The following is a 23934-nucleotide window of genomic DNA, read 5'->3' as shown; positions in this document are numbered from 1 at the left end:
TGGGGTTACACCTATGGTGTTGCCGAAAGTGTCTCGGAATTGGTTTCAGACTGTCAACATCGTCAACTTCCCGTGCTGCTTCTATATCTCGTACGTGTTCACGTATGCGGACACGTAACTCTCTCGATGTAAGTCCAATATAGACAAGATTACAGGTGCACACTGCGTAATACACCACGTGTGTCGTACTACACGTAATGTATTGATTTATTCGGAATTGTCTCTTACCATTTGATGAACAGAAGGTAAAGGATCTACTCAAATTCTTACATGCAAGGCACCCACCGCATGGGAAAAACCCATTTTTTTGTTTTCCAGCCTGAAACGGATCTGGTGTATTAGCCACATAGTGGCTATGTACCAGTATGTCTTTGAAATTGCTGCTCCTCCTAGCAGTCATTAGGGGTTGGTCAGACAAAAACCTACCAAGTAGGGGATCTGTGGCAAGAACAGCCCAATGTTTGTTCAGGATGCTCCGCATCTCACCCACCTATGATTAAAGGTGGATATGAATCTTGGTTGCTCATCCCAGGTTTTTTCTGTTTTACGTCTCTCCACCAAGAGTTCACTCCTCCTGGTTTTTTTCGCCCTCAGATACCCCTTCTTTATAGATCGGCCACTATAGCCACGTTGTTTAAACCGCTCCCCAAGGTCCACTGCCTGTCTCTCAAAAAGAGTGTCTGAGGCACAGATCCTCCGGGCCCGAAGGAACTGACCAATAGGGATGGCTCTTATCGTGGAGGGTGGATGGGATGAGGTTGAGTGCAGCAATGCGTTAACCGATGTCTCCTTCCTATACATATCAATATAGAGCAAAAATCTCTCGAGAGGTTGATCCATGTCCATCTCTTCTGTATCCTCGGCTGAGGAAAGAACACAAAGGGTGGATAACGCGAGATCTGGTTGGACAAAAAAGGATTCAGAGAGAAATAATGACTGGAGAGAAGGACGTTTGAGGAATAAACGGAAAATGAATACTCCTCCCTCCATGGATAAAAAATAAAAAACTAACATACTAGAGGTAATCAATCTGTCCAGTCATATTCTCTCTGAACCACAAAAACAAGTCTTGGAACTCGGTTTGTCTTTTTCTCCCTGTAACAATTTTGACTTTTTTGTAGCAGTAAAGGATTTACATCTGTATGCCCGGAAGATCGTCCTAAAGAGGATCCATCTGCGTTCCTCAGGCAATTCTGCAATAAGTGATCCCATTGAATTAGAGACTCTCAGAAATTTGGAGGAGCTGGAGCGAGAATCTTCTGGTGAAGGGGTAAGTACCTCTCCACCTTGTATATCTGCCAGATGCACCACTTTTCCCCCCCTGTCCCTCTGCCCACAGGTAGAAATCTTCACAAAATTGGTGATGGAGGATTTCAATAAAATAACTAATTATAAAAAGAGGGATAACCTTTCAACTGCACAGAGAGAAGCTTTGCAGGAGATTAAAATGTGGGAGGATGTTGTCATCAAACCGGCGGACAAGGGGGGAAACGTGGTCATCTGGCCTGTGGAGAGGTACGAGAAAGAAGCCTTTCGACAATTAAGGAACAGGGACACGTATACCCCATTGCCACAGAGTCCTTTGACCAAATTTCAGACCCAATTACAAAACATCTTGGAGTTGGCTTATGAAAGAGGTATTATCAGTAAGAAATTGTTGGGTGGTCTACTAGTACAATATCCAGTGATACCAACCTTCTATTTGCTCTCCAAGGTCCACAAAGACCTGGTCTCTCCTCCTGGACATCCGATTGTCTCTGGCATGGGAGGGTTGTGTGACGCAACATGTAAATTTATTGTACATTATCTACGGCCACAGGTTGAGACTCTGCCCTCCTATGTCGGGGACACTACGGACGTCCTGAGACAATTGGATGGCATTGTCGTGGAGAGGGACATGGTTTTAGTCACGGCGGATGTTGAGTCATTATATACCAGCATCCGCCATGTGGATGGGATGAGGGCTTCTAGATTTTTTCTTGAGTCCAGCAATTTGGATCCGGACTTACGTGAGCTGGTGTTGGAGCTGTTGGAGTTCATCCTTACACATAATTTTTTTGTTTTTAAGGACCGCTTCTTCCTCCAGAGACAGGGCACTGCCATGGGGGCGGCCTGTGCGCCATCGTACGCTAATTTATTTTTGGGTTACTGGGAGCGTGAGGTCTTTCATGATGGCGCACAGTCTGCCCCCCAAATTCTTGGATGGTATAGATACATAGATGATGTTCTCTTTATATGGCATGGCCCTGTCCTGGAGTTACAGAAGTTCATGGTGGGATTGAACGACAATGGCTCCAACATCAGACTCACATATACTTACCATGAAAGTGAGATCTCCTTCCTTGACATAACATTAAGGGTACAAGCAAATGGAGACATCTATACTGATATGTATAGGAAGGAGACATCGGTTAACGCATTGCTGCACTCAACCTCATCCCATCCACTCTCCACGATAAGAGCCATCCCTATTGGTCAGTTCCTTCGGGCCCAGAGGATCTGTGCCTCAGACACTCTTTTTGAGAGACAGGCAGTGGACCTTGGGGAGCGCTTTAAACAACGTGGCTATAGTGGCCGATCCATAAAGAAGGGGTATCTGAGGGTGAAAAAAACCAGGAGGAGTGAACTCTTGGTGGAGAGACATAAAACAGAAAAAACCTGGGATGAGCAACCAAGATTCATATCCACCTTTAATCATAGGTGGGGTGAGATGCGGAGCATCCTGAACAAACATTGGGCTGTTCTTGCCACAGATCCCCTACTTGGTAGGTTTTTGTCTGACCAACCCCTAATGACTGCTCGGAGGAGCAGCAATTTCAAAGACATACTGGTACATAGCCACTATGTGGCTAATACACCAGATCCGTTTCAGGCTGGAAAACAAAAAAATGGGTTTTTCCCATGCGGTGGGTGCCTTGCATGTAAGAATTTGAGTAGATCCTTTACCTTCTGTTCATCAAATGGTAAGAGACAATTCCGAATAAATCAATACATTAGGTGTAGTACGACACACGTGGTGTATTACGCAGTGTGCACCTGTAATCTTGTCTATATTGGACTTACATCGAGAGAGTTACGTGTCCGCATACGTGAACACGTACGAGATATAGAAGCAGCATGGGAAGTTGACGATGTTGACAGTCTGAAACCAATTCCGAGACACTTTCGGCAACACCATAGGTGTAACCCCAAAGATTTTAAGGCATGGGGTATTGAGAAGATCCGAATAGGCATAAGAGGAGGGGACGCAAAACAGAAACTAGCTCAAAGGGAGTGTCGTTGGATTACGGTACTAAACACTTTAGCCCCTGCAGGCCTAAATGAGAGCTTGAGTTTTAGTCCTTTCCTATAGCCTATCTCCAGAGTGTATATTATGTGTTTTTATTTGATGTGATGTTTGTCTGTCCTTTTTCTTTATGTTTTTTAACAGTGTTTTTTTCTGATTTATTTGTAGCATTTTAACTTAGATTTAGGCGTTCATTAAATGGTTCCCTTGCTGCGGAAGGCCCGGCCTTTTGAGAAAATATGGACGTTTGACGGGCTGTTCTCCCAAATATCATTCCTCGTGATATCTTCGGTCTGACAGGAATTTGCTGAATAAAAAGAGAAGATGTTTTTATTAGCATAATATGTCACATGTTATATTACTATATATGGATTCTTATTTTAACACATGTAATGAAATGGGTCTGTTTTTATTAGCACAATTTTCACATGCTATATTATTATGTATGTATTACACGAGCAATTAAGTGCTGTATATATATTTATTCCTAATTGTCTTTTATGTCATCTCATTGCTGTTTGTATTATCATTTGTTTGTATGCATCACGTATATTTATTATGCACATTTATTGGTATTTTCGGCACATATGCATATGTTTGGCATTTATGCGTGGATAGCCTTATATATGGAGGTAGCCTTCTATGGTTCACGTATTCACTTGGACGACTACGTACAGTGGGGCAAAAAAGTATTTAGTCAGTCAGCAATAGTGCAAGTTCCATCACTTAAAAAGATGAGAGGCGTCTGTAATTTACATCATAGGTAGACCTCAACTATGGGAGACAAACTGAGAAAAAAATATCCAGAAAATCACATTGTCTGTTTTTTTATCATTTTATTTGCATTTTATGGTGGAAAATAAGTATTTGGTCAGAAACAAACAATCAAGATTTCTGTCTCTCACAGACCTGTAACTTCTTCTTTAAGAGTCTCCTCTTTCCTCCACTCATTACCTGTAGTAATGGCACCTGTTTAAACTTGTTATCAGTATAAAAAGACACCTGTGCACACCCTCAAACAGTCTGACTCCAAACTCCACTATGGTGAAGACCAAAGAGCTGTCAAAGGACACCAGAAACAAAATTGTAGCCCTGCACCAGGCTGGGAAGACTGAATCTGCAATAGCCAACCAGCTTGGAGTGAAGAAATCAACAGTGGGAGCAATAATTAGAAAATGGAAGACATACAAGACCACTGATAATCTCCCTCGATCTGGGGCTCCACGCAAAATCCCACCCCGTGGGGTCAGAATGATCACAAGAACAGTGAGCAAAAATCCCAGAACCATGCGGGGGGACCTAGTGAATGAACTGCAGAGAGCTGGTACCAATGTAACAAGGCCTACCATAAGTAACACACTACGCCACCATGGACTCAGATCCTGCAGTGCCAGACGTGTCCCACTGCTTAAGCCAGTACATGTCCGGGCCCATCTGAAGTTTGCTAGAGAGCATTTGGATGATCCAGAGGAGTTTTGGGAGAATGTCCTATGGTCTGATGAAACCAAACTGGAACTGTTTGGTAGAAACACAACTTGTCTTGTTTGGAGGAAAAAGAATACTGAGTTGCATCCATCAAACACCATACCTACTGTAAAGCATGGTGGTGGAAACATCATGCTTTGGGGCTGTTTCTCTGCAAAGGGGCCAGGACGACTGATCCGGGTACATGAAAGAATGAATGGGGCCATGTATCGTGAGATTTTGAGTGCAAACCTCCTTCCATCAGCAAGGGCATTGAAGATGAAACGTGGCTGGGTCTTTCAACATGACAATGATCCAAAGCACACCGCCAGGGCAACGAAGGAGTGGCTTCGTAAGAAGCATTTCAAGGTCCTGGAGTGGCCTAGCCAGTCTCCAGATCTCAACCCTATAGAAAACCTTTGGAGGGAGTTGAAAGTCCGTGTTGCCAAGCGAAAAGCCAAAAACATCACTGCTCTAGAGGAGATCTGCATGGAGGAATGGGCCAACATACCAACAACAGTGGGTGCCAACCTTGTGAAGACTTACAGAAAACGTTTGACCTCTGTCATTGCCAACAAAGGATAGATTACAAAGTATTGAGATGAAATTTTGTTTCTGACCAAATACTTATTTTCCACCATAAAATGCAAATAAAATGATAAAAAAACAGACAATGTGATTTTCTGGATTTTTTTTTCTCAGTTTGTCTCCCATAGTTGAGGTCTACCTATGATGTAAATTACAGACGCCTCTCATCTTTTTAAGTGGTGGAACTTGCACTATTGCTGACTGACTAAATACTTTTTTGCCCCACTGTATATTATTCTATTTTTTTCTTCTCTTTTCCTTTCTCCATTTTCCTTGGCCCCTCCCTCGTTAATATAGGGGCAGCCCTGAGTCCTGCCGGGTCCTTTATGTGGGCTAGCAGCGAGATCCACTGAGTGCATGTCCGGGAACGTCCATGTCCCGGGGCATTGTGGGCGGCGCGGTGTGATGGCATTTGCGGTTCAATGAGGTCACGTCCTGTGGCCGCTGGACCGCACCGCCATCTTTGCTGTCGCTCTCGATGCAGCACCCGGCTGGGCGCGTCTCGGACATGCGCCGACACAGGTGGTCTCGGTAATGTCTAGGAGGTCCCTATAAATTGTAACGCCGGACAGTGAGCAGCACCGCCCCCTGACGAAGCCAACGCGAAACGCGCGTTGGGGCGACGGTGCGGCTCGGTCCTGGTGCCTGTAACTTGGTAAGCATCTGGGGATATGGGTGTGCTGTGATATATGAAGAGTCAGTGTACAGGGCTCTATCAGACATTGTATATTTGTAATTAGGCTCCCCCCGTTTACCTACCAATATAGGACATTGCACTTGGCATGTAATTGGTGTATATTTGGCATCAGCCCGAGGGCTGCACCGTTCTATGTTTTTCTGTGCTATAGCCATTCTTGTCTAGCCGGTTCTATTGTTATTCTTAAATTATTATAATGTGTTGTTTTGACATTTTTTGGTAATAATAAATTATTTTTTAAGTATTCTGTGGACATCAACTCCATTTTTTCCGCGCTGCAATAGTGATCATAGGAGTGTCCCCCCTATTTGCTTGCGAAAGCATGCCTCCCTGATAGGCTCCCCCACTGTGGTTGTGAGCATGTGGAGGAATAGTGTACTATTTTCTTTCATTTTGGGTTGTTTTCTATTACTTTGCTAAATCTAGTTCATTCTTACGTTTGTCATTTCTTCTTACCTCACCGTTATTATTTGTTGGGGGCTTGTATTATAACTTTGGGGTCCTTTCTCTTGAGGCAAGAGAGGTCTTATTTTCTCTGAAAGGGTTAGTTAGTTCTCCGGCTGGCGCGAGACGTCTAGAACCAACGTAGGTACGTTCCCCGGCTGCTGCTAGTTGTTTGTGTTAGGATCAGGTATACGGTCAGTCAAGTTACCACTTCCCTATGAGCTGGCTTTTTGTGTTTGCAGACTTAGCTGGTACTCCTGAGATCCTCTGCCATTAGGATCATAACAGTAATCCAGGCCTAAAAAGTGCATTGCTGAAGTGGGACTATAAGAAAAGAAGTCTGAGGTTTTTTTTTTTTCTTCCTCCCCTTTATCTCTGAGTGGCTTGAAGCTCTGCTGCAGACATGAATGTTCAGACTCTGATTACTAGTGTGGATCAGCTTGCTGCACGTGTGCAGGGCATTCAGGATTTTGTTATTAGCAGTCCTATGTCAGAACCTAAGATACCTATTCCTGAGCTGTTCTCTGGAGATCGATTTAAATTTGGGAATTTTAGGAATAATGGTAAATTGTTTCTATCTTTGAGACCTCGTTCGTCTGGAGACTCAGCTCAACAAGTTAAAATTGTTATCTCCTTCTTGTGTGGCGACCCTCAGGATTGGGCTTTCTCATTGGCGCCAGGAAATCCGGCATTGGCAAATATTGATGCGTTTTTTCTGGCGCTCGGATTGCTTTATGAGGAGCCCAATCTTGAAATACAGGCAGAAAAAGCATTGCTGGCTATCTCTCAGGGCCAGGATGAAGCTGAGGTGTACTGCCAAAAATTTCGGAAATGGTCCGTGCTTACTCAATGGAATGAGTGTGCTCTGGCCGCAAATTTCAGAAATGGCCTTTCTGAAGCCATTAAGAATGTGATGGTGGGTTTTCCCATTCCTACAAGTCTGAATGATTCTATGGCTCTGGCCATCCAGGTTGATCGGCGTTTGCGGGAGCGCAAAACTGCTAATCCTCTGGCAGTGTTGTCTGAACGGACACCTGACTCAATGCAATGTGCATGTCTCCTGAACATCGGGAGGTGATTCGTTTTCTTTTTTTGCATAAAATGCAGGATTTGGTCGTTCTGGGTCTGCCATGGTTACAGACCCATAATCCAGTTTTGGATTGGAAGGCTATGTCCGTGTCAAGTTGGGGTTGTCAGGGAATTCATTGCGATTCCTCGTCAGTGTCTATTGCTTCTTCTACTCCTTCTGAAGTCCCTGAGTATTTGTTGGACTATCAGGATGTATTCAGTGAGTCCAGGTCCAGTGCCCTTCCTCCTCATAGGGACTGTGACTGCGCTATAGATTTGATTCCTTGTAGTAAATTTCCTAAGGGACGACTATTTAATCTGTCTGTACCTGAGTATGCCGCGATGCGTGCTTATATTAAGGAGTCTTTAGAGAAGGGATATATTCGTCCATCCTCTTCCCCTCTTGGTGCGGGATTCTTTTTTGTGGCCAAGAAAGACGGCTCTTTGAGACCGTGTATAGACTATCGGCTTTTGAATAAAATCACTGTCAAATTTCAGTATCCTTTGCCACTATTGTCGGACTTGTTTGCCCGGATTAAGGGTGCCAAGTGGTTCACCAAGATAGATCTTCGCGGTGCGTACAACCTTGTGCGCATTAAGCAGGGAGATGAATGGAAAACTGCGTTCAATACGCCCGAAGGTCATTTTGAGTACTTGGTGATGCCTTTTGGGCTTTCTAATGCCCCCTCAGTGTTTCAGTCCTTTATGCATGACATTTTCCGGAAGTATCTGGATAAATTTATGATTGTTTATCTGGATGATATTCTGGTTTTCTCTGATGATTGGGATTCTCATGTAAAGCAGGTCAGGATGGTGTTTCAGGTTTTGCGTGATAATGCTTTGTTTGTGAAGGGCTCAAAGTGTCTCTTTGGAGTGCAGAAGGTTTCCTTTTTGGGTTTTATTTTCGCCCCTTCTACTGTGGAGATGGACCCAGTCAAGGTCTGAGCTATTCATGATTGGACTCAACCCACGTCCGTTAAGAGTCTTCAGAAGTTCTTGGGTTTTGCTAATTTCTACCGTCGTTTTATTGCTAATTTTTCTAGCATTGTAAAACCTTTGACGGATATGACCAAGAAAGGTTCTGATGTTGCTAATTGGGCTCCTGCGGCCGTGGAGGCTTTCCGGGAGCTGAAGCGCCGGTTTACTTCGGCGCCTGTTTTGTGCCAGCCTGATGTCTCACTTCCCTTTCAGGTTGAAGTAGACGCTTCTGAGATCGGTGCAGGGGCTGTTTTGTCGCAGAAAGGCTCTGGTTGCTCTGTGATGAGACCATGTGTTTTTTTTCTAGGAAGTTTTCGCCTGCTGAGCGGAACTATGATGTTGGAAATCGGGAGTTGTTGGCTATGAAGTGGGCATTTGAGGAGTGGCGTCATTGGCTCGAGGGAGCTAAGCATCGTGTGGTGGTCTTGACTGATCATAAAAATCTGATGTACCTCGAGTCCGCTAAACGCCTGAATCCTAGACAGGCTCGTTGGTCGTTGTTTTTCTCCCGTTTTGACTTTGTGGTCTCGTACCTGCCTGGTTCAAAGAATGTGAAGGCTGATGCTCTTTCTAGGAGTTTTGTGCCTGACTCTCCTGGAGTCGCAGAGCCAGCGGGTATTCTTAAAGAGGGAGTAATCTTGTCGGCCATTTCTCCTGATTTGCGACGTGTGTTGCAGAGATTTCAGGCTGGTAGACCTGACTCTTGCCCACCTGACAGACTGTTTATTCCTGATAAATGGACCAGTAGAGTTATTTCCGAGGTACATTCCTCAGTGTTGGCAGGGCATTTTGGGATTTTTGGTACCAGAGATTTGGTGGCTAGGTCCTTTTGGTGGCCGTCCCTGTCGCGGGATGTGCGATCTTTTGTGCAGTCCTGTGGGATTTGTGCTTGGGCTAAGCCTTGCTGTTCTTGTGCCAGCGGGTTACTTTTGCCCTTGCCCGTCCCGAAGAGGCCTTGGACGCACATTTCCATGGATTTCATTTCAGATCTTCCGGTGTCTCAAGGAATGTCTGTCATCTGGGTGGTCTGTGATCGTTTTTCCAAGATGGTCCATTTGGTGCCCTTGCCTAAGTTGCCTTCCTCTTCCGATTTGGTTCCTTTGTTCTTTCAGAATGTGGTTCGTTTGCACGGCATTCCTGAGAATATCGTGTCTTACAGAGGATCCCAGTTTGTGTCCAGATTCTGGCGATCCTTTTGTGCTAGGATGGGCATCGATTTGTCATTTTCATCTGCCTTTCATCCTCAGACTAATGGCCAAACGGAGCGAACTAATCAGACGCTGGAGGCTTATTTGAGATGTTTTGTTTCTGCGGATCAGGATGATTGGGTGACTTTCTTGCCACTGGCTGAGTTTGCCCTTAATAATCGGGCAAGTTCCGCTACTTTGGTTTCGCCATTTTTCTGCAACTCTGGTTTTCATCCGTGGTTTTCCTCGGGTCATGTTGAACCTTCTGACTGTCCTGGGGTGGATTCCATGGTGGATAGGTTGCAGCAGATTTGGAATCTTGTGGTGGACAACTTGAAGTTGTCACAGGAGAAGGCTCAGCGCTTTGCCAACCGCCGCCGCGGTGTGGGTCCCCGACTTCGTGTTGGGGATTTCGTTTGGTTGTCTTCTCAGTATGTCCCTCTGAAGGTTTCCTCTCCTAAGTTTAAGCCTCGCTTTATTGGTCCTTATAAAATTTTGGAAGTCCTTAATCCGGTGTCGTTTCGTTTGGATCTTCCGGTGTCGTTTGCCATTCACAATGTGTTCCATAGGTCTTTGTTACGGCGGTACATGGTGCCTATGGTTACTGCTGTTGAGCCTCCTGCTCCGGTGTTGGTTGAGGGCGAGTTGGAGTATGTGGTGGAGAAGATCTTGGACTCTCGTCTCTCTAGACGGAGGCTTCAGTATCTGGTCAAATGGAAGGGCTATGGTCAGGAGGACAATTCCTGGGTGGTCGCCTCTGATGTTCATGCGGCCGATTTGGTTCGTGCCTTTCACGCTGCTCACCCTGATCGCCCTGTGGTCTTGGTGAGGGTTCAGTGACCCCTCCTTAAAGGGGGGGTACTGTTGTGAACTATAGTTCTTGGCTCCCTCTTGTGGTCATTAGCGGTATGGCACTTTGAGTGTCTTTCCCCTGGTTGGCACTCACCTGCTTCGTTTGGTCTGGGTGTGCCTATATAAACTTCCTGGATACTCTGTATTGTGCCTGGATTCGTTGTTATCAGACCTTGTCTGTTTTCTCCTGTCTCCTGGTCTCCTGATTTTGCAAGATAAGCTAAGTCCTGCTTTCTTATTTTTGTGCATTTGAATTTCCCTTATTTTGTTCCAGCTTTGTTTAAAATGTGATTCCTGATTTTGCTGGAAGCTCAAGGGGGGCTGTTATCCTCCCCCCACACCGTTAGTCGGTGCGGGGGTTCTTGGATATTCAGCGTGGATATTTTGTAGGGTTTTTTGCTGACCGTATAAGTCATCTTTCTATTTTCTGCTATTAGTCAGTGGGCCTCTCTTTGCTAAATCTAGTTCATTCTTACGTTTGTCATTTCTTCTTACCTCACAGTTATTATTTGTTGGGGGCTTGTATTATAACTTTGGGGTCCTTTCTCTTGAGGCAAGAGAGGTCTTATTTTCTCTGAAAGGGTTAGTTAGTTCTCCGGCTGGCGCGAGACGTCTAGAACCAACGTAGGTACGTTCCCCGGCTGCTGCTAGTTGTTTGTGTTAGGATCAGGTATACGGTCAGTCAAGTTACCACTTCCCTATGAGCTGGCTTTTTGTGTTTGCAGACTTAGCTGGTACTCCTGAGATCCTCTGCCATTAGGATCATAACACCCTGCCCCCTTTGCTAAGTAGTGGCTGCATTTTACATCAATGCCCACACAGGGAATGGTTGCTATCTAGGAATCTGAGCTGATGAAGTCAACTAGTTCTTAGCAGAGGGGAGTGGCAAAAGCACAGGGAGCAGTTCATCTTGGACTCTGAACTCCAGCACAGCTCTCTTAGCCCTACTATCCATGGACACTTCTTTTTGTCCTAGTATCCAGAGACAGTACTCTTAACCCTACTACCCAGGGACAACTCTCTTATAGCCCTACTACTACTTTTATCCCTACTCTCCTGGAACAGCTCTCTTATAGCCCTACTACCTTGGGACAGCTCTTTTATACCCCTACTACCTAGGGACAACTATCTACCCAGGGATGATAATGTGTTCAAACTGTAAAGCACTGTGGAATAAGATAGCACTATATAAAAATATAGATTATTGTCCTACCCAGAGACAGCTCTCTAAGAGCTCTTCTACCCAGGAACAGCTCTTTTATAGACCTGTTACTTAACCAGAGACAGCTCTCTTTTAAACCTACAACCCAGGGAAATCTCTCTTATAGGCTTACTACCCAAGGGCAGCTCTTTTATTGCCATAATACCTAATAAACAATATGATGCTGTCACACTCAGGCTGAGAGACCCCTGGCCAGTTTATGTTGCATGGACAACTGCATAAACACTTACAATTTCAAACTGACCTTTGAAAGAAGCCATAATGCGGATGAAGCCTTCTCTGAAAATGAGTTTCACATCCCTGGTCTATCTGTCATGCAGTTGAGTTATCTGTTAGAACTGGTGTAATGCGGATGCAGTGCAGTTTAGCGCAACCTCTACCAGGGTGTGCTGGTGAGGGAAGAGAGATTGCACACTAACAGCGTAGCAACACTGTTCAGCTGCACAAGTGTCACAGGTAATGAAAGAGTAATCAGATAAGCAGAGCCAGAAACTGTCAGGAGCAAAGGTACCAGAGGTCACAGCATGCATGAAGTCAGAGACAAGCCAACAGTCAGAGCCAAACAGAAGCACAGTATACAAAATGTGAGACGCAAGACGAAGTCAGGGTACAAGCCAGAATTCAAAGCTGGTCGGGGAACGAGGTACCAGAGATGGAAAGCAAGAGGCAGGTTTAAGAGATTAGGCCGAGTCATACACTGTAAGGAAAACCAACTGACGAACACTACGTCAGGGATAGGGAACGAGTCTCACACAAATACAGGAAGTCAGAGGCAGAAGGATCACCAGGGTATACGGGTCAGCTGCTCTAGCCTGGAAGCATGAACTATCACTGACGCTGGCCAGCAGACTGCAGAGGACTGAAAACGCCCAGCCAGCTTCAAAACGAGGCAGAGGGTGTTAACCCCCACTTGACCAGTCCAGAGAGGGAATAACAGAAAACAAACTCCGGACTGGATCATGACACCTGTTAATAAAAATGCTAATATTCTCTATACTTAGGACTGATTTATCTGCATTTATTTTGGGTATGTCTTAAAGGAAAGGACCTACCGTGTGATATACAATTTATCTAAAGATGACCTGTAAATGTCTTTCTTCACCTAAATTTGGAGATGTTTTTGTCTTGTTCCTGTGCCTCTCCATTCCAGAGATATGGTTCTTTCTTCCCTGTATATAAATCTACTTTAAATAGCCAACTGCTCCTTGTGGGTGTGTTCTTGAGGTACATGTCCTCTTGTCAAACAGGACTAGATATATACAGGTTAATGGAGGCCATATCTCTGGAACAGAAAAGAGTGGGAAGAAAAGGAAAACAACGCAGGATTCACGAGAAGAGTGGTATTTACACCAGATAAAAAAATGAAACTTTTATGGCAAATAGCATGTTTTATTTTAACAGACAAAGCACTTACCATGATTCTTCGAGGTTTTAGAAAATAGAGATTCTACAGGCCTGTTGATAAATTTTTCCCCATGGTTGATTAAGGCATCTTTAATGGTATCATAACCACACAGGACAACCATTTTTGAGAGGCCTACCTTGATGCTAAAGATGGTGCCGTACGTTTTAGATAACTGTGAATACAAAAGTAAATTAATTTTTGAATGAATGGTTAACACTATAATTGTTTCAAATACTGATACTGAGGCGTGAAGAGGAACACAGGTCAGCTCTTTGTATATTGGATTCTCTTTAAAGGATATCTGTCATCCTTTTGAGGTTTTTGATTTATGAATATGGGAATACAGGTTATATACAAGTGAAATTATCATACCTGTATGGCTCTTGAATGTGACCATGTTAGGCAAAAGTCCTCTTTTATAGCTTCGATCTTCTGGGGTGAAGGCTTTCTGGAACGTAAGTCTGATTCGGGTCTTCATTATGCAAGTTTTCTCCTCCCAGTCTCTTCAGACGTCATTTGCCTGCGCATTCTCACTTCTGTCACTCCTCTTCACTGTTCCGCCCTTCTGAGGGCATGGTCTTCAATTTTGTCACCGTAGAGTCACTGTAACTTACAGTAATGGTTTTCTCTGGTGCACAGAAGGTGAGTTCTCCACAATGCAGAGGAGTGACGGTAGGCAGCATGCTCAGGATTTCCAGCAGCGTACATGATGTGAAAGACATGTCAGAAGAGAAGGGGAGGAGAAAACTTGTATAACAAAGGCCAAAAGCAGTCTCATCTTCTGGGCAGCCTACACCACATAGTCTGGAAAATGTAAGGTATAAAAGATTATTTTTGGTTAACAAGGCCACATCCAGGAGGAATACAAGTAAGACCTCATTCACACGTCCTGATATTTGCAGTACCGGAAATAAACACCTACAGAAAGAGGGATCAGAGGACCCCATTTTGAAAATGGTTTGGGTCTCAGATGTGAGAACTACATCTAACAGATATTTATAGCATATCCATATGATTTAACCTCTTTAGATATGATAGGTGCAATGTCTAGAAAGCTCATATTTTTCTAGCAGTTTCCTACTGTACAAGAAAGTCCACGTTACCTCCACAAATGTCTTGTGTGGCTTTGACATATTAATCTTGAGAATATTTCCTATGATTGGTAAGGGCCTTGGTCCAGGGGGGAAATCTTTGTGAATTCCTTTATTCCAATTTTTAGTGGTAAAGAACACAAAAAGGATTATGAAGACAGACAGGAGGATGGTGATGGTGTCCATGGTGATGTCTTCTTAGAATCTGGAGAAGAAATGATTAAAGAAAAAAAGGAGCAAAAAAGTAGTTACAGTCACTGTTTGGTGATCAACGTATTTTCTGTGGAGAGCAGAGTGATGAGCGGACTTTCTATTGAGAGTGAACCACTCTCTTTCGGGCTTGAGCATAACTAGAAGACAGCCTCTGCCCCAATTAGTGAGGGTCTGAGGAACCCAAATTTCCAATGATTACTGAACAGAACTTATATTTGTCTCAAAAATTGTTTCAAAGTTTAATTACTAGAGATGAGCGAGTCTTCCAATATTAATTTTGGGCAGATTTGTTTGAATTGACAGACGGATTTGATTCTGTGCAAATAAAATTCATTTCAAATCAAATCTGCCACAAAAAATCTTTTATATTTATTGTGCTCCTAGATTTCTATAAACCCCAAATACAGGGGAGGGAAGGGACTAAAATATGACAATAGATTATACTCTTCTCTCCTGCTGGTGAAGCTCCCTGCCCTGATCACAGATCACTAAGGGTTTTTAATTTTCTCTTCGGTCTTCACGTCTTCTGGTTTCCGCTCTTCTCGTCTTCTATCTGTCGCCCTTCCCTCTTTGTGTCTTTTGTCTGGAATCCTCTGGTACTGACTAGGTCTCACAACAAAGTCACATTTGTCATGTCCCATGTTATTAATGCTGGTTACGCCCCACATGCCAACATTGTGAGGCCTAGTTAGCACTCCAAGATTTCCTCCAGAAGACCAAAAACGAGAAGAATGAAAGTCAGAAGAATAGACAAAAAAAGACCCAAAGTGAGAAAATGGTCAAGCTTGGCAGTAGGAGTGGAAAGCATAATCATATCATTATTTTCTAACACGTTCCTGGCTCAAGAAAACATCCAGGAAAATTGTGACCTTCTAGTATTCATTGTGCTGGATTTGCTCAAATTAAATCCCGAAAAATTTTGTTTCTGACAAATCTAATTTTTCTGAGTAATACTTACTGAGATCAGTTTGCTCCTCTTTGTTACTCTTTCAAAATAAAAACATTATTTGTGCTTAAAATGGATAGGTCTTCAAATTTCACGATACAGAGCTCTGATGAGGTTGGTGTAGTTATTTTTAAAACCCATGTCAAATTGACTGCGTGAATTATTTTTGAGAGTTTTCATCACTGATTAAAAATTTTGTCACTGATGTTAAAATTATGATTTTGGTATCTGGATTACACAGCCACATGAATTTTCAAAGTAAGTGCATCAGTCTCATCAGGTCTAAAAGATGTATTTATTGTAATGATGGCTGGTCTATACACGAAAAGCACTTTTTACATGTTGTATATATGGAAGTTCTTGCTTATAGATTGTAGCGTTCAATCAGGACCTTACACCTTTTGTAACTAATGAATTATGCGTTACTCTGCAATGCCTTTATTGTCTGTACATGTCCCCACTTATTATTTGGTATTTTTTTTTAAATGCCTTATGTGCTAAAGAATTAAGATTTCATATCACTTGAACTAAGGGGGTATGGATGAAATCTGAAAAACATTCTATTGCATTATCCCCCTCCACCATCCGTACAGTGGGCACAATGCATTCATGGGGGTAAAGTTCTCCTGGAATCACCAAACTCAGACTCTTCCATCAGACACAGGTAGAGAAGTGTGATACATCACTATATAGAACACGTCTCCTCCAGAGTCCAGTGGTGGCAGCTTTACATCACTTCATCCGATGCTCAGCATTGTGCTTGGTGATGTACGGCTGCATTCAGCTGCTCAGCCATGAAGCTCCCGGCGGGGGTGCAGTGTTTGTGCTGATGTTATACCAGACGAAGTCTGGACTCTGCAGTTATGGATTTAGCAGAGCGGTGGTGACTTTTCTGCCCTCTTCTCCTCAGCACTCAGCCCCGTGCTCTGTAACGTTATGGGGTCTCCACTTCATGGCTAAGTTGCTGTGGTTCCTTCCACTTCGCAATAATATCACTCACAGGTGATGGAAGAAGATTTGTGAGGAAGAAATGTCATGAACGGACTTATTACCCCGGTAGCTCCTGTTATAGGACCATGCTAGTATCAGTGAGATCTGCACCAACAGTGATTGTGTCACATGTTAATAAAGGCATATGGTATGGTGGGGGGCTGGAGATTATATACTTGTGGCAGAAGTGCCAGATGTTATACACTGGGAAAGAGGGTCTGGATGCTATATACTAGGGGACATCGGCCGGATGCTATACACTGGTGAAGAGAGGCTGGATATTATACACTGGTGAAGAGGGGCCAGATGTTATATACTGGGGGAAGAGGGTCCAGATTCAATACACCAGGGAGATGGGCCGAATGTTATACACTGAGGGAAGAGGGGCCAGATGCTATTCACCGGGTGAGCGGGCCAGTTGCTATACACTGGGGGAGATGTGCTGGATGTTATAGACTGGGGAAGAGGGGCTGGATGTTATACACTGGGTGAGGGGGGCCAGATGCAATACACCGGGGGGAGATGGGCCGAATGTAATACACTGAGGGAAGAGGGGCTGGATGCTGTACACCGGGGAAGAGGGGCCGGATCATAGACGAGGAAGAGGGGCCGGATGCTATACACTGGAGAAGATGGGCTTGATTTTATACACGGGGGAAGAGGGGCTGGATGTTAGAAAATGAGGGAGAGAGGCCGGATGCTATACATTGGGCGAGAGGGACCGGGTGTGTTACACTGAAGGAAGAAGGGCTGGATGCTATTCAGTGGGGGAAGAGGGGCCATTTGCTATAAACCGGGGCAGAGGGGCTGGATGTTGTACATTGGAGAAGAGGGACCGTATGTTATACAACGGGAGAGAGGGGCCGGATGTTATACAGTGGGGGAAGATGGGTCGGATGTTAAACACTGGGTGAGAGAGGCTGGATGTTATACACCGGGGGGGGGGGGGGGAGAGACACGATGTTATACACTAGAGGTGAGGGGACAGATTATATACATCGGGGCCATGTGGCTTTACTCCACAGGCTTTAGCAGCAGCTATGAAATGTACATATATTACATTATAGCATAGAATTTTACTATATATATCATTAATATGAAAATGTTGTTCCTTACTTGTTTGTCTGCTGAAAGTGGAGGTGGCACAAGACCTGAAAGAGTCTCCACTTCCTGGCTGTGATCGCTGTGCTTATAATCCCCAGAACAATACTTCGCTCATGTAACAATAACAACTTGACCACAGTCTATAAATGCAGCTCCACCTACTCCTGAAAATATGGACTGAAAGTCTCTCTTTTGTATTGAGATCTCTCTCCTGTAGAGTGTCAGATCTTATGGGCAGGGTCCTCTCTCCTGTAGAGTGTCAGCTCTTATGTGCAGGGTCCTCTCTCCTGTAGAGTGTCAGCTCTTATGTGCAGGGTCCTCTCTCCTGTAGAGTGTCAGCTCTTATGTGCAGGGTCCTCTCTCCTGTAGAGTGTCAGATCTTATGGGCAGCGTCCTCTCTCCTGTAGAGTGTCAGCTCTTATGTGCAGGGTCCTCTCACCTGTAGAGTGTCAGCTCTTATGTGCAGGGTCCTCTCTCCTGTAGAGTGTCAGCTCTTATGTGCAGGGTCCTCTCTCCTGTAGAGTGTCAGCTATTATGTGTGAGGTCCTAAAATAGGAGAATCCTGCAGAGATTTTCTTAACACAACAAAAGTAATTGTACCAACCAATGCTGGGCTGCTAAACAGTTTATGAACTACCCCATGATATTAATGCCTTTGATCAGTTTGCCACCTACTTTTTTATAGAACTTAAGACACTGTAATTGTATCTAATGTAAGAGATTTATAATGTTTCTGTTGTAAAATATAGAAATTACTATTATGCAAGACAGGAACTAGACAGTAAAAGAGGAAAACAGTGACACGAGACTGCAGAACGCAGGGCGTAAGGATCATATGTCATCCTCGTAGGGAGAGGTGAACAGAGTTTTTTTTCCAAAGTAGTTAAACAAGTTTAGTTCATGAAATAAGGTAAAGTGAGTTGTTTGTAATCTATTTACAGTGGGTACGGAAAGTATTCAGACCCTTTTAAATTTTTCACTTTTTGTTTCATTGCAGCTATTTAGTAAATTCAAAAAAGTTCATTTTTTTTTCTCATTAACCCCTTTACCCCAAAGGATTGTTTGCACGTTAATGACCGGGCCAATTTTTACAATTCTGACCACTGTCCTTTTATGAGGTTATAACTCTGGAACGCTTCAACGGATCCTGGTGATTCTGACACAGTTTTCTCATGACATATTGTACTTCATTATAGTGGTAACATTTCTTTGATATTACCTGCGTTTATTTGTGAAAAAAAAACAGAAATTTAGCGAAAATTTTGAAAATTTTGCAATTTTCCAAATTTGAATTTTTAGACAATTAAAGCACAGAGATATGTCAAACAAAATACTTAATAACTAACATTTCCCACATGTCTACTTTTCATCAGCACAATTTTGGAACCAAAATTTTTTTTTGTTAGGGAGTTATAAGGGTTAAAAATTGACCAGCAATTTCTCATTTTTACAACACCATTTTTTTTAGGGACCACATCTCATTTGAAGTCATTTTGAGGGGTCTATATGATGGAAAATACCCAAGTGTGACACCATTCTAAAAACTGCACCCCTCAAGGTGCTCAAAACCACATTCAAGAAGTTTATTAACCCTTCAAGTGTTTCACAGGAATTTTTGGAATGTTTAAATAAAAATTAACATTTAACTTTTTTACACAAAAAATTTACTTCAGCTCCAATTTGTTCTATTTTACAAAGGGTAACAGGAGAAAATGGACCCCAAAAGTTGTACAATTTGTCTTGAGTACACCGATACCCCATATGTGGGGGTAAACCACTGTTTGGGCGCATGGCAGAGCTCGGAAGCGAAGGAGCACCATTTGACTTTTCAATGCAAAATTGACTGGAATTCAGATGGGACGCCATGTTGCGTTTGGAGAGCCCCTGATATGCCTAAACATGGAAACCCCCCACAAGTGACACCATTTTGGAAACTATACCCCCTAAGGAACTTATCTAGATGTGTGGTGAGCACTTTGACCCGTTAAATGATTCACAGAAGTTTATAATGCAGAGCCATAAAAATAAAAAATCATATTTTTTCACAAAAATGATTTTTTTGCCCCCAATTTTTTATTTTCCCAAGGGTAAGAGAAGAAATTCGACCCCAAACGTTGTTGTACAATTTGTCCTGAGTACGCTGATACCTTATATGTGGGTGTAAACCACTGTTTGGGCGCATGGCAGAGCTCGGAAGGGAAGGAGCGCCATTTGACTTTTCAATGCAAAATTGACAGGAATTGAGATGGGATGCCATGTTGCATTTGGAGAGCCACTGATGTGATCAAACATTGAAACATCCACAAGTGACACCATTTTGGAAAGTAGACCCCCTAAGGAACTCATCTAGTTGTGTTGTGAGAGCTTTGAACCCCCAAGCGTTTCACTACAGTTTATAACGCAGAGCCGTGAAAATAAAAATTCTTTTTTTTCCCCACAAAAATTATTTTTAGCCCCCAGTTTTGTATTTTTCTAAGGGAAACAGTGTAAATTGAACCCCAAAAGTTGTCCAATTTGTCCTGAGTACGCTTATACCCAATATGTGGGGGGGGAACCACTGTTTTGGCGCATGGCAGAGCTCGGAAGGGAAGGAGCTCCATTTGGAATGCAGACTTAGATGGATTGGTCTGCGGGCGTCATGTTGCATTTGCAGAGCCCCTGATGTAACTAAACAGTAGAAAACCCCCATAAGTGACCCCATATTGGAAACTAGACCACCCAAGGAACTTATCTAGATGTGTTGTGAGAACTTTGAACCCCCAAGTGTTTCACTACAGTTTATAATGCAGAGCCGCGAAAATAAATAATATTTTTTTTTGCACAAAAATTATTTTTTAGCCCCGAGTTTTGTATTTTCACAAGAGTATCAGGAAAAATTGGACCACAAAAGTTGTTGTCCCATGTGTTAGGGCTGGCGGAATGCACCAAGTATAAGGTGAAATAATATTAGGTGCGTTCGCAGACCGGGGTTTACCGTGCAGGAGTAACCTGCTGCTAGTAAATGGCTGCGCTATATGGCGGTGGAAGCGAACCCTGTTACTTCACAGGGCCGCAATACCGCAATAACTTCCTGGAGGACCAATGGGATCCGCTGCAGTATCTGAGCATGTGACCCTCTATCTCCAACGGGGACTAAGCAGGACTTAGTCCCAAAAGCGTCTGCTCCCTGCTGCCCAGCACTGGCTTTAAAGGTAGAAGCTGGAAAAGCACCAGCAACCCTAAGCACAGAGTGAGACTGAGCCAGACGCTGGGACTGACGTCTCCGCTGAGCAGGCTCCACTGCGGCAGAAGAAGAATGGGAGACCGCAGCAGAAACGGCCCAAGATTCCCCCTGTCCAGAAGCAGGAACTCGGCCCCTAACATGGCCCCCTGTTGTGAATTCTGTTCTCGAACTCCCTCCTGTGGTCATGAATGGTACTTCGGCGAGTTCTTGTCATGGACTCCCTCTGGTGGCTGTGAGTGGAGCTGCTGGTTCTGAGGTTTCTTCCTCAGCTGACCTCGTTTAATTCTAGGCTGGCTGCTGTATTTAACTCCACTCAGATCGTTACTTGATGCCAGCTGTCAATGTCCTAGTACTGGTTCAGATCTCTCTTGGATCTTTCAGATGACCTGTCTACTCCATCAGAAGCTAAGTCCCTGCGAGTTTATTTGTTAATCATTGTTTATTTGTCCAGCTTGCTATCATGATATTGCTTTGCTAGCTGGAAGCTCTGGGATGCAGAGTGGCACCTCCGCATCGTGAGTCGGTGCGGGGGTCTCTTTTGCGCACTCTGCATGGTTTTTTATAGTTTTTTGTGCTGACCGCAAATACACCTTTTCTATCCTCAGTCTGTTTAGTGAAGTCTGGCCTCCTTTGCTGAAACTTGTTTCATCCCTGTGTTTGTGACTTCCATCTTAATTCACAGTCAATATACTGTATGTGGGGGGCTGCCTATTTCTTTGGGGTATTTCTCTGAGGCAAGCTAGGCTTTATTTTCTATCTTTAGGGGTAGCTAGCTCTTAGGCTGTGAAGAGGCGTCTAGGCAGAGTCAGGTACGCTCCACGACTATTTCTAGTGTGTTGTGATAGGATTAGTGTGCGGTCAGCAGAGTTCCCACTTCCCAGGTCATTCATAACAGCCCCCCCTCCTTGGACTTCGCTATGCTCAAAGGCAGCAATGAGCTGCGGAGCCCGAATGTGCTCAGCCGGCTCCCAATACCTGTCCTCAGGACCACAGCCCTTCCTGTCCACCAGATAAAAATTTTTGCCACGTACCACCTTGTACCCCAGAATAGCGTTCACCTCGTAATCGTCCATAGACGACCCCGATGTCCCAGCAGATGACTCGGAAAACCGGGACATGTACACGGGCTTCAAAAGGGACACATGAAAGGTGTCGGTGATACCTAGAGAAGGCAGAAGGGCTAAACAGTAGACCATAGGGTTGACCTGTTCGAGAACCTTGAAAGGACCCAAGTAGTGAGGTGCAAACTTAGAAGACTCAACTCACAGCCTGATGTTACGGGCGGAGAGCCACACTAAGTCGCCAGGAGCAAAGGTCAGAGCGGGGCCCCAATGTGCATCGGCAGAGGACCTCATTCTCTCCTTGGAAGCCCGCATAGCATCCTGAGTGTGGTCCCAAATGTCCCGTGCCTCCACAGCCCAGTCTGCCACCCTGGAATCGGCGGAAGACACGGGCATGGGCATAGGTAGTTAAGGAGGAAAGGTGTCTGTCCAGTGGAGTCGGCTATAGCGTTGTTCAGAGCAAACTCTGCCCACGATAGCAAAGATGCCCAGTCATCCTGCCTAGCTGAGACAAAATGTCGCAGATATGTGACCAAGGTCTGGTTGGCTCTCTCTACCAATCCATTTGTCTCGGGATGATAGGCAGAACAGAGATTTAACTCGATACTGAGAAGATGACAAAGCTCTCTCCAGAATCGAGACGCAAACTGGGGACCCCGGTCACTGACAATTTTGTCCGGCATACCGTGTAGGCGGAAGATATGTTTTATAAACAACGCTGCCAAGGCCCGTGCAGAAGGTAGCCGTGGAAGGGGCACCAAATGCACCATTTTAGAGAAATGATCGGTGATTACCTAAATGACGGTACAGCCACGAGACTTGGGCAAACCCACCACAAAGTCCATCCCAACCATCTCCCAGGGCCTGTCTGCCACCGACAGGGGATATAACAACCCAGCTGGCCATTGTCGAGGAGACTTGTTTTTGGCGCAGGAGACACACGCCCGAACATAGTCTCCGACGTCGCGGACCATATGTGGCCACCAGTACATTCTCACCAGCAACTCAGATGTCCTCTTTGCCCCAAAGTGTCCACCCACTCTGGACGAATGAGCCAAGAGAGAACCTCCGGTCATAAATTAATGGGAACAAAAGTCTTGCCAGGAGGCACAGACTCTAACGAAATCGGAGCTATGGTTCTCAGGCTCTCAGAAGGGACAATAAGCCTAGGCTCCCTGTTGTGAATTAGACTTTTTTGGCTCCCTCTAGTGGTTACTAGTGATATGACTCTGGGATTTCCTTCCCCCTGTTTGCACCCAGCTGGGTCGTTACTTCAGGGGTGTTGCTATATAAACCTCCTGGAACCTTAGTCCAGTGCCTGGCATCGGTGTTATCAGACACATTCTGTTTGCTCCTGTTTGCTGGTCCTGGTTCGTGCTAAATTAAGCTAAGTCTTGCTTCTTTGTTTTTTGGGTTATTTGTTTGCTATCATTTTTGTCCAGCTTGTACTAAATGTGATTCCTGACCTTGCTGGAAGCTCTAGGGGGCTGGTGTTCTCCCCCCGGGCCGTTAGACGGTTCGGGGGTTCTTGAATTTCCAGTGTGGATATTTTTGATAGGATTTTTTTGCTGACCATATAAGTTATCTTTCTATATTCTGCTATTAGCTAGTGGGCCTCTCTTTGCTAAATTCCTAGCTCATTCTTATGTTTGTCTTTTCCTCTTACCTCACCGTTATTATTTGTGGGGGGCTTCTATCCAACTTTTTGGGGTATTTCCTCTGGAGGCAAGAAAGGTCTTTCGTTTCCCTTCTAGGGGTAGTTAGCTCTCCGGCTGGCGCGAGACGTCTAGGATCAACGTAGGAACGTTCCCCGGCTGCTGGTATTTGTGGTGCTAGGATTAGTTATATGGTCAGCCCAGTTACCACTGCCCTATGAGCTGGTTTTCTGTATTTACTGACTTAGCATTATTCCTGAGACCCTCTGCCATTGGGGTCATAACAGTATGCCAGGCCAATATTGAATGTTTAAAGCATTGCAGAAGTGGGATAATAAGAAAGGAAATTCTGAGTTTTTTTTTTTTTCCTTCCTTCTCTTCCTCCCCTTTACCTTTGAGTGGCGTGTGCTTGCTGCAGACATGAATGTGCAGACCTTGATTACAAGTGTTGACCAGCTGG

At 44.4% G+C, this 23934-nt stretch overlaps 1 protein-coding gene across 1 annotated transcript in view; it reads right to left on the bottom strand.

The window, feature by feature from the left end:
* Positions 1-17655, bottom strand: part of LOC143808708 (cytochrome P450 2K1-like) — a 70598-nt gene extending 52943 nt beyond the window's left edge. Inside the window, exons 1-3 of the mRNA XM_077291639.1 lie at positions 17548-17655; positions 14295-14487; positions 13201-13363 (exon numbers count right to left, since the gene is read on the bottom strand). Coding sequence (XP_077147754.1) covers positions 13201-13363; positions 14295-14468 — 337 coding nt within the window. The 5' untranslated portion in view covers positions 14469-14487; positions 17548-17655. The remainder of the gene's footprint in view (positions 1-13200; positions 13364-14294; positions 14488-17547) is intronic.
* Positions 17656-23934: the final 6279 nt, after the last annotated feature.

Source organism: Ranitomeya variabilis, chromosome 2 (assembly GCF_051348905.1).
Source record: "Ranitomeya variabilis isolate aRanVar5 chromosome 2, aRanVar5.hap1, whole genome shotgun sequence".
In the NCBI taxonomy this organism is placed as follows: domain Eukaryota; kingdom Metazoa; phylum Chordata; class Amphibia; order Anura; family Dendrobatidae; genus Ranitomeya; species Ranitomeya variabilis.
The sequence above is the reverse complement of the archived record's forward strand: the minus strand, read 5'-3'. Positions and strand labels throughout refer to the sequence as shown.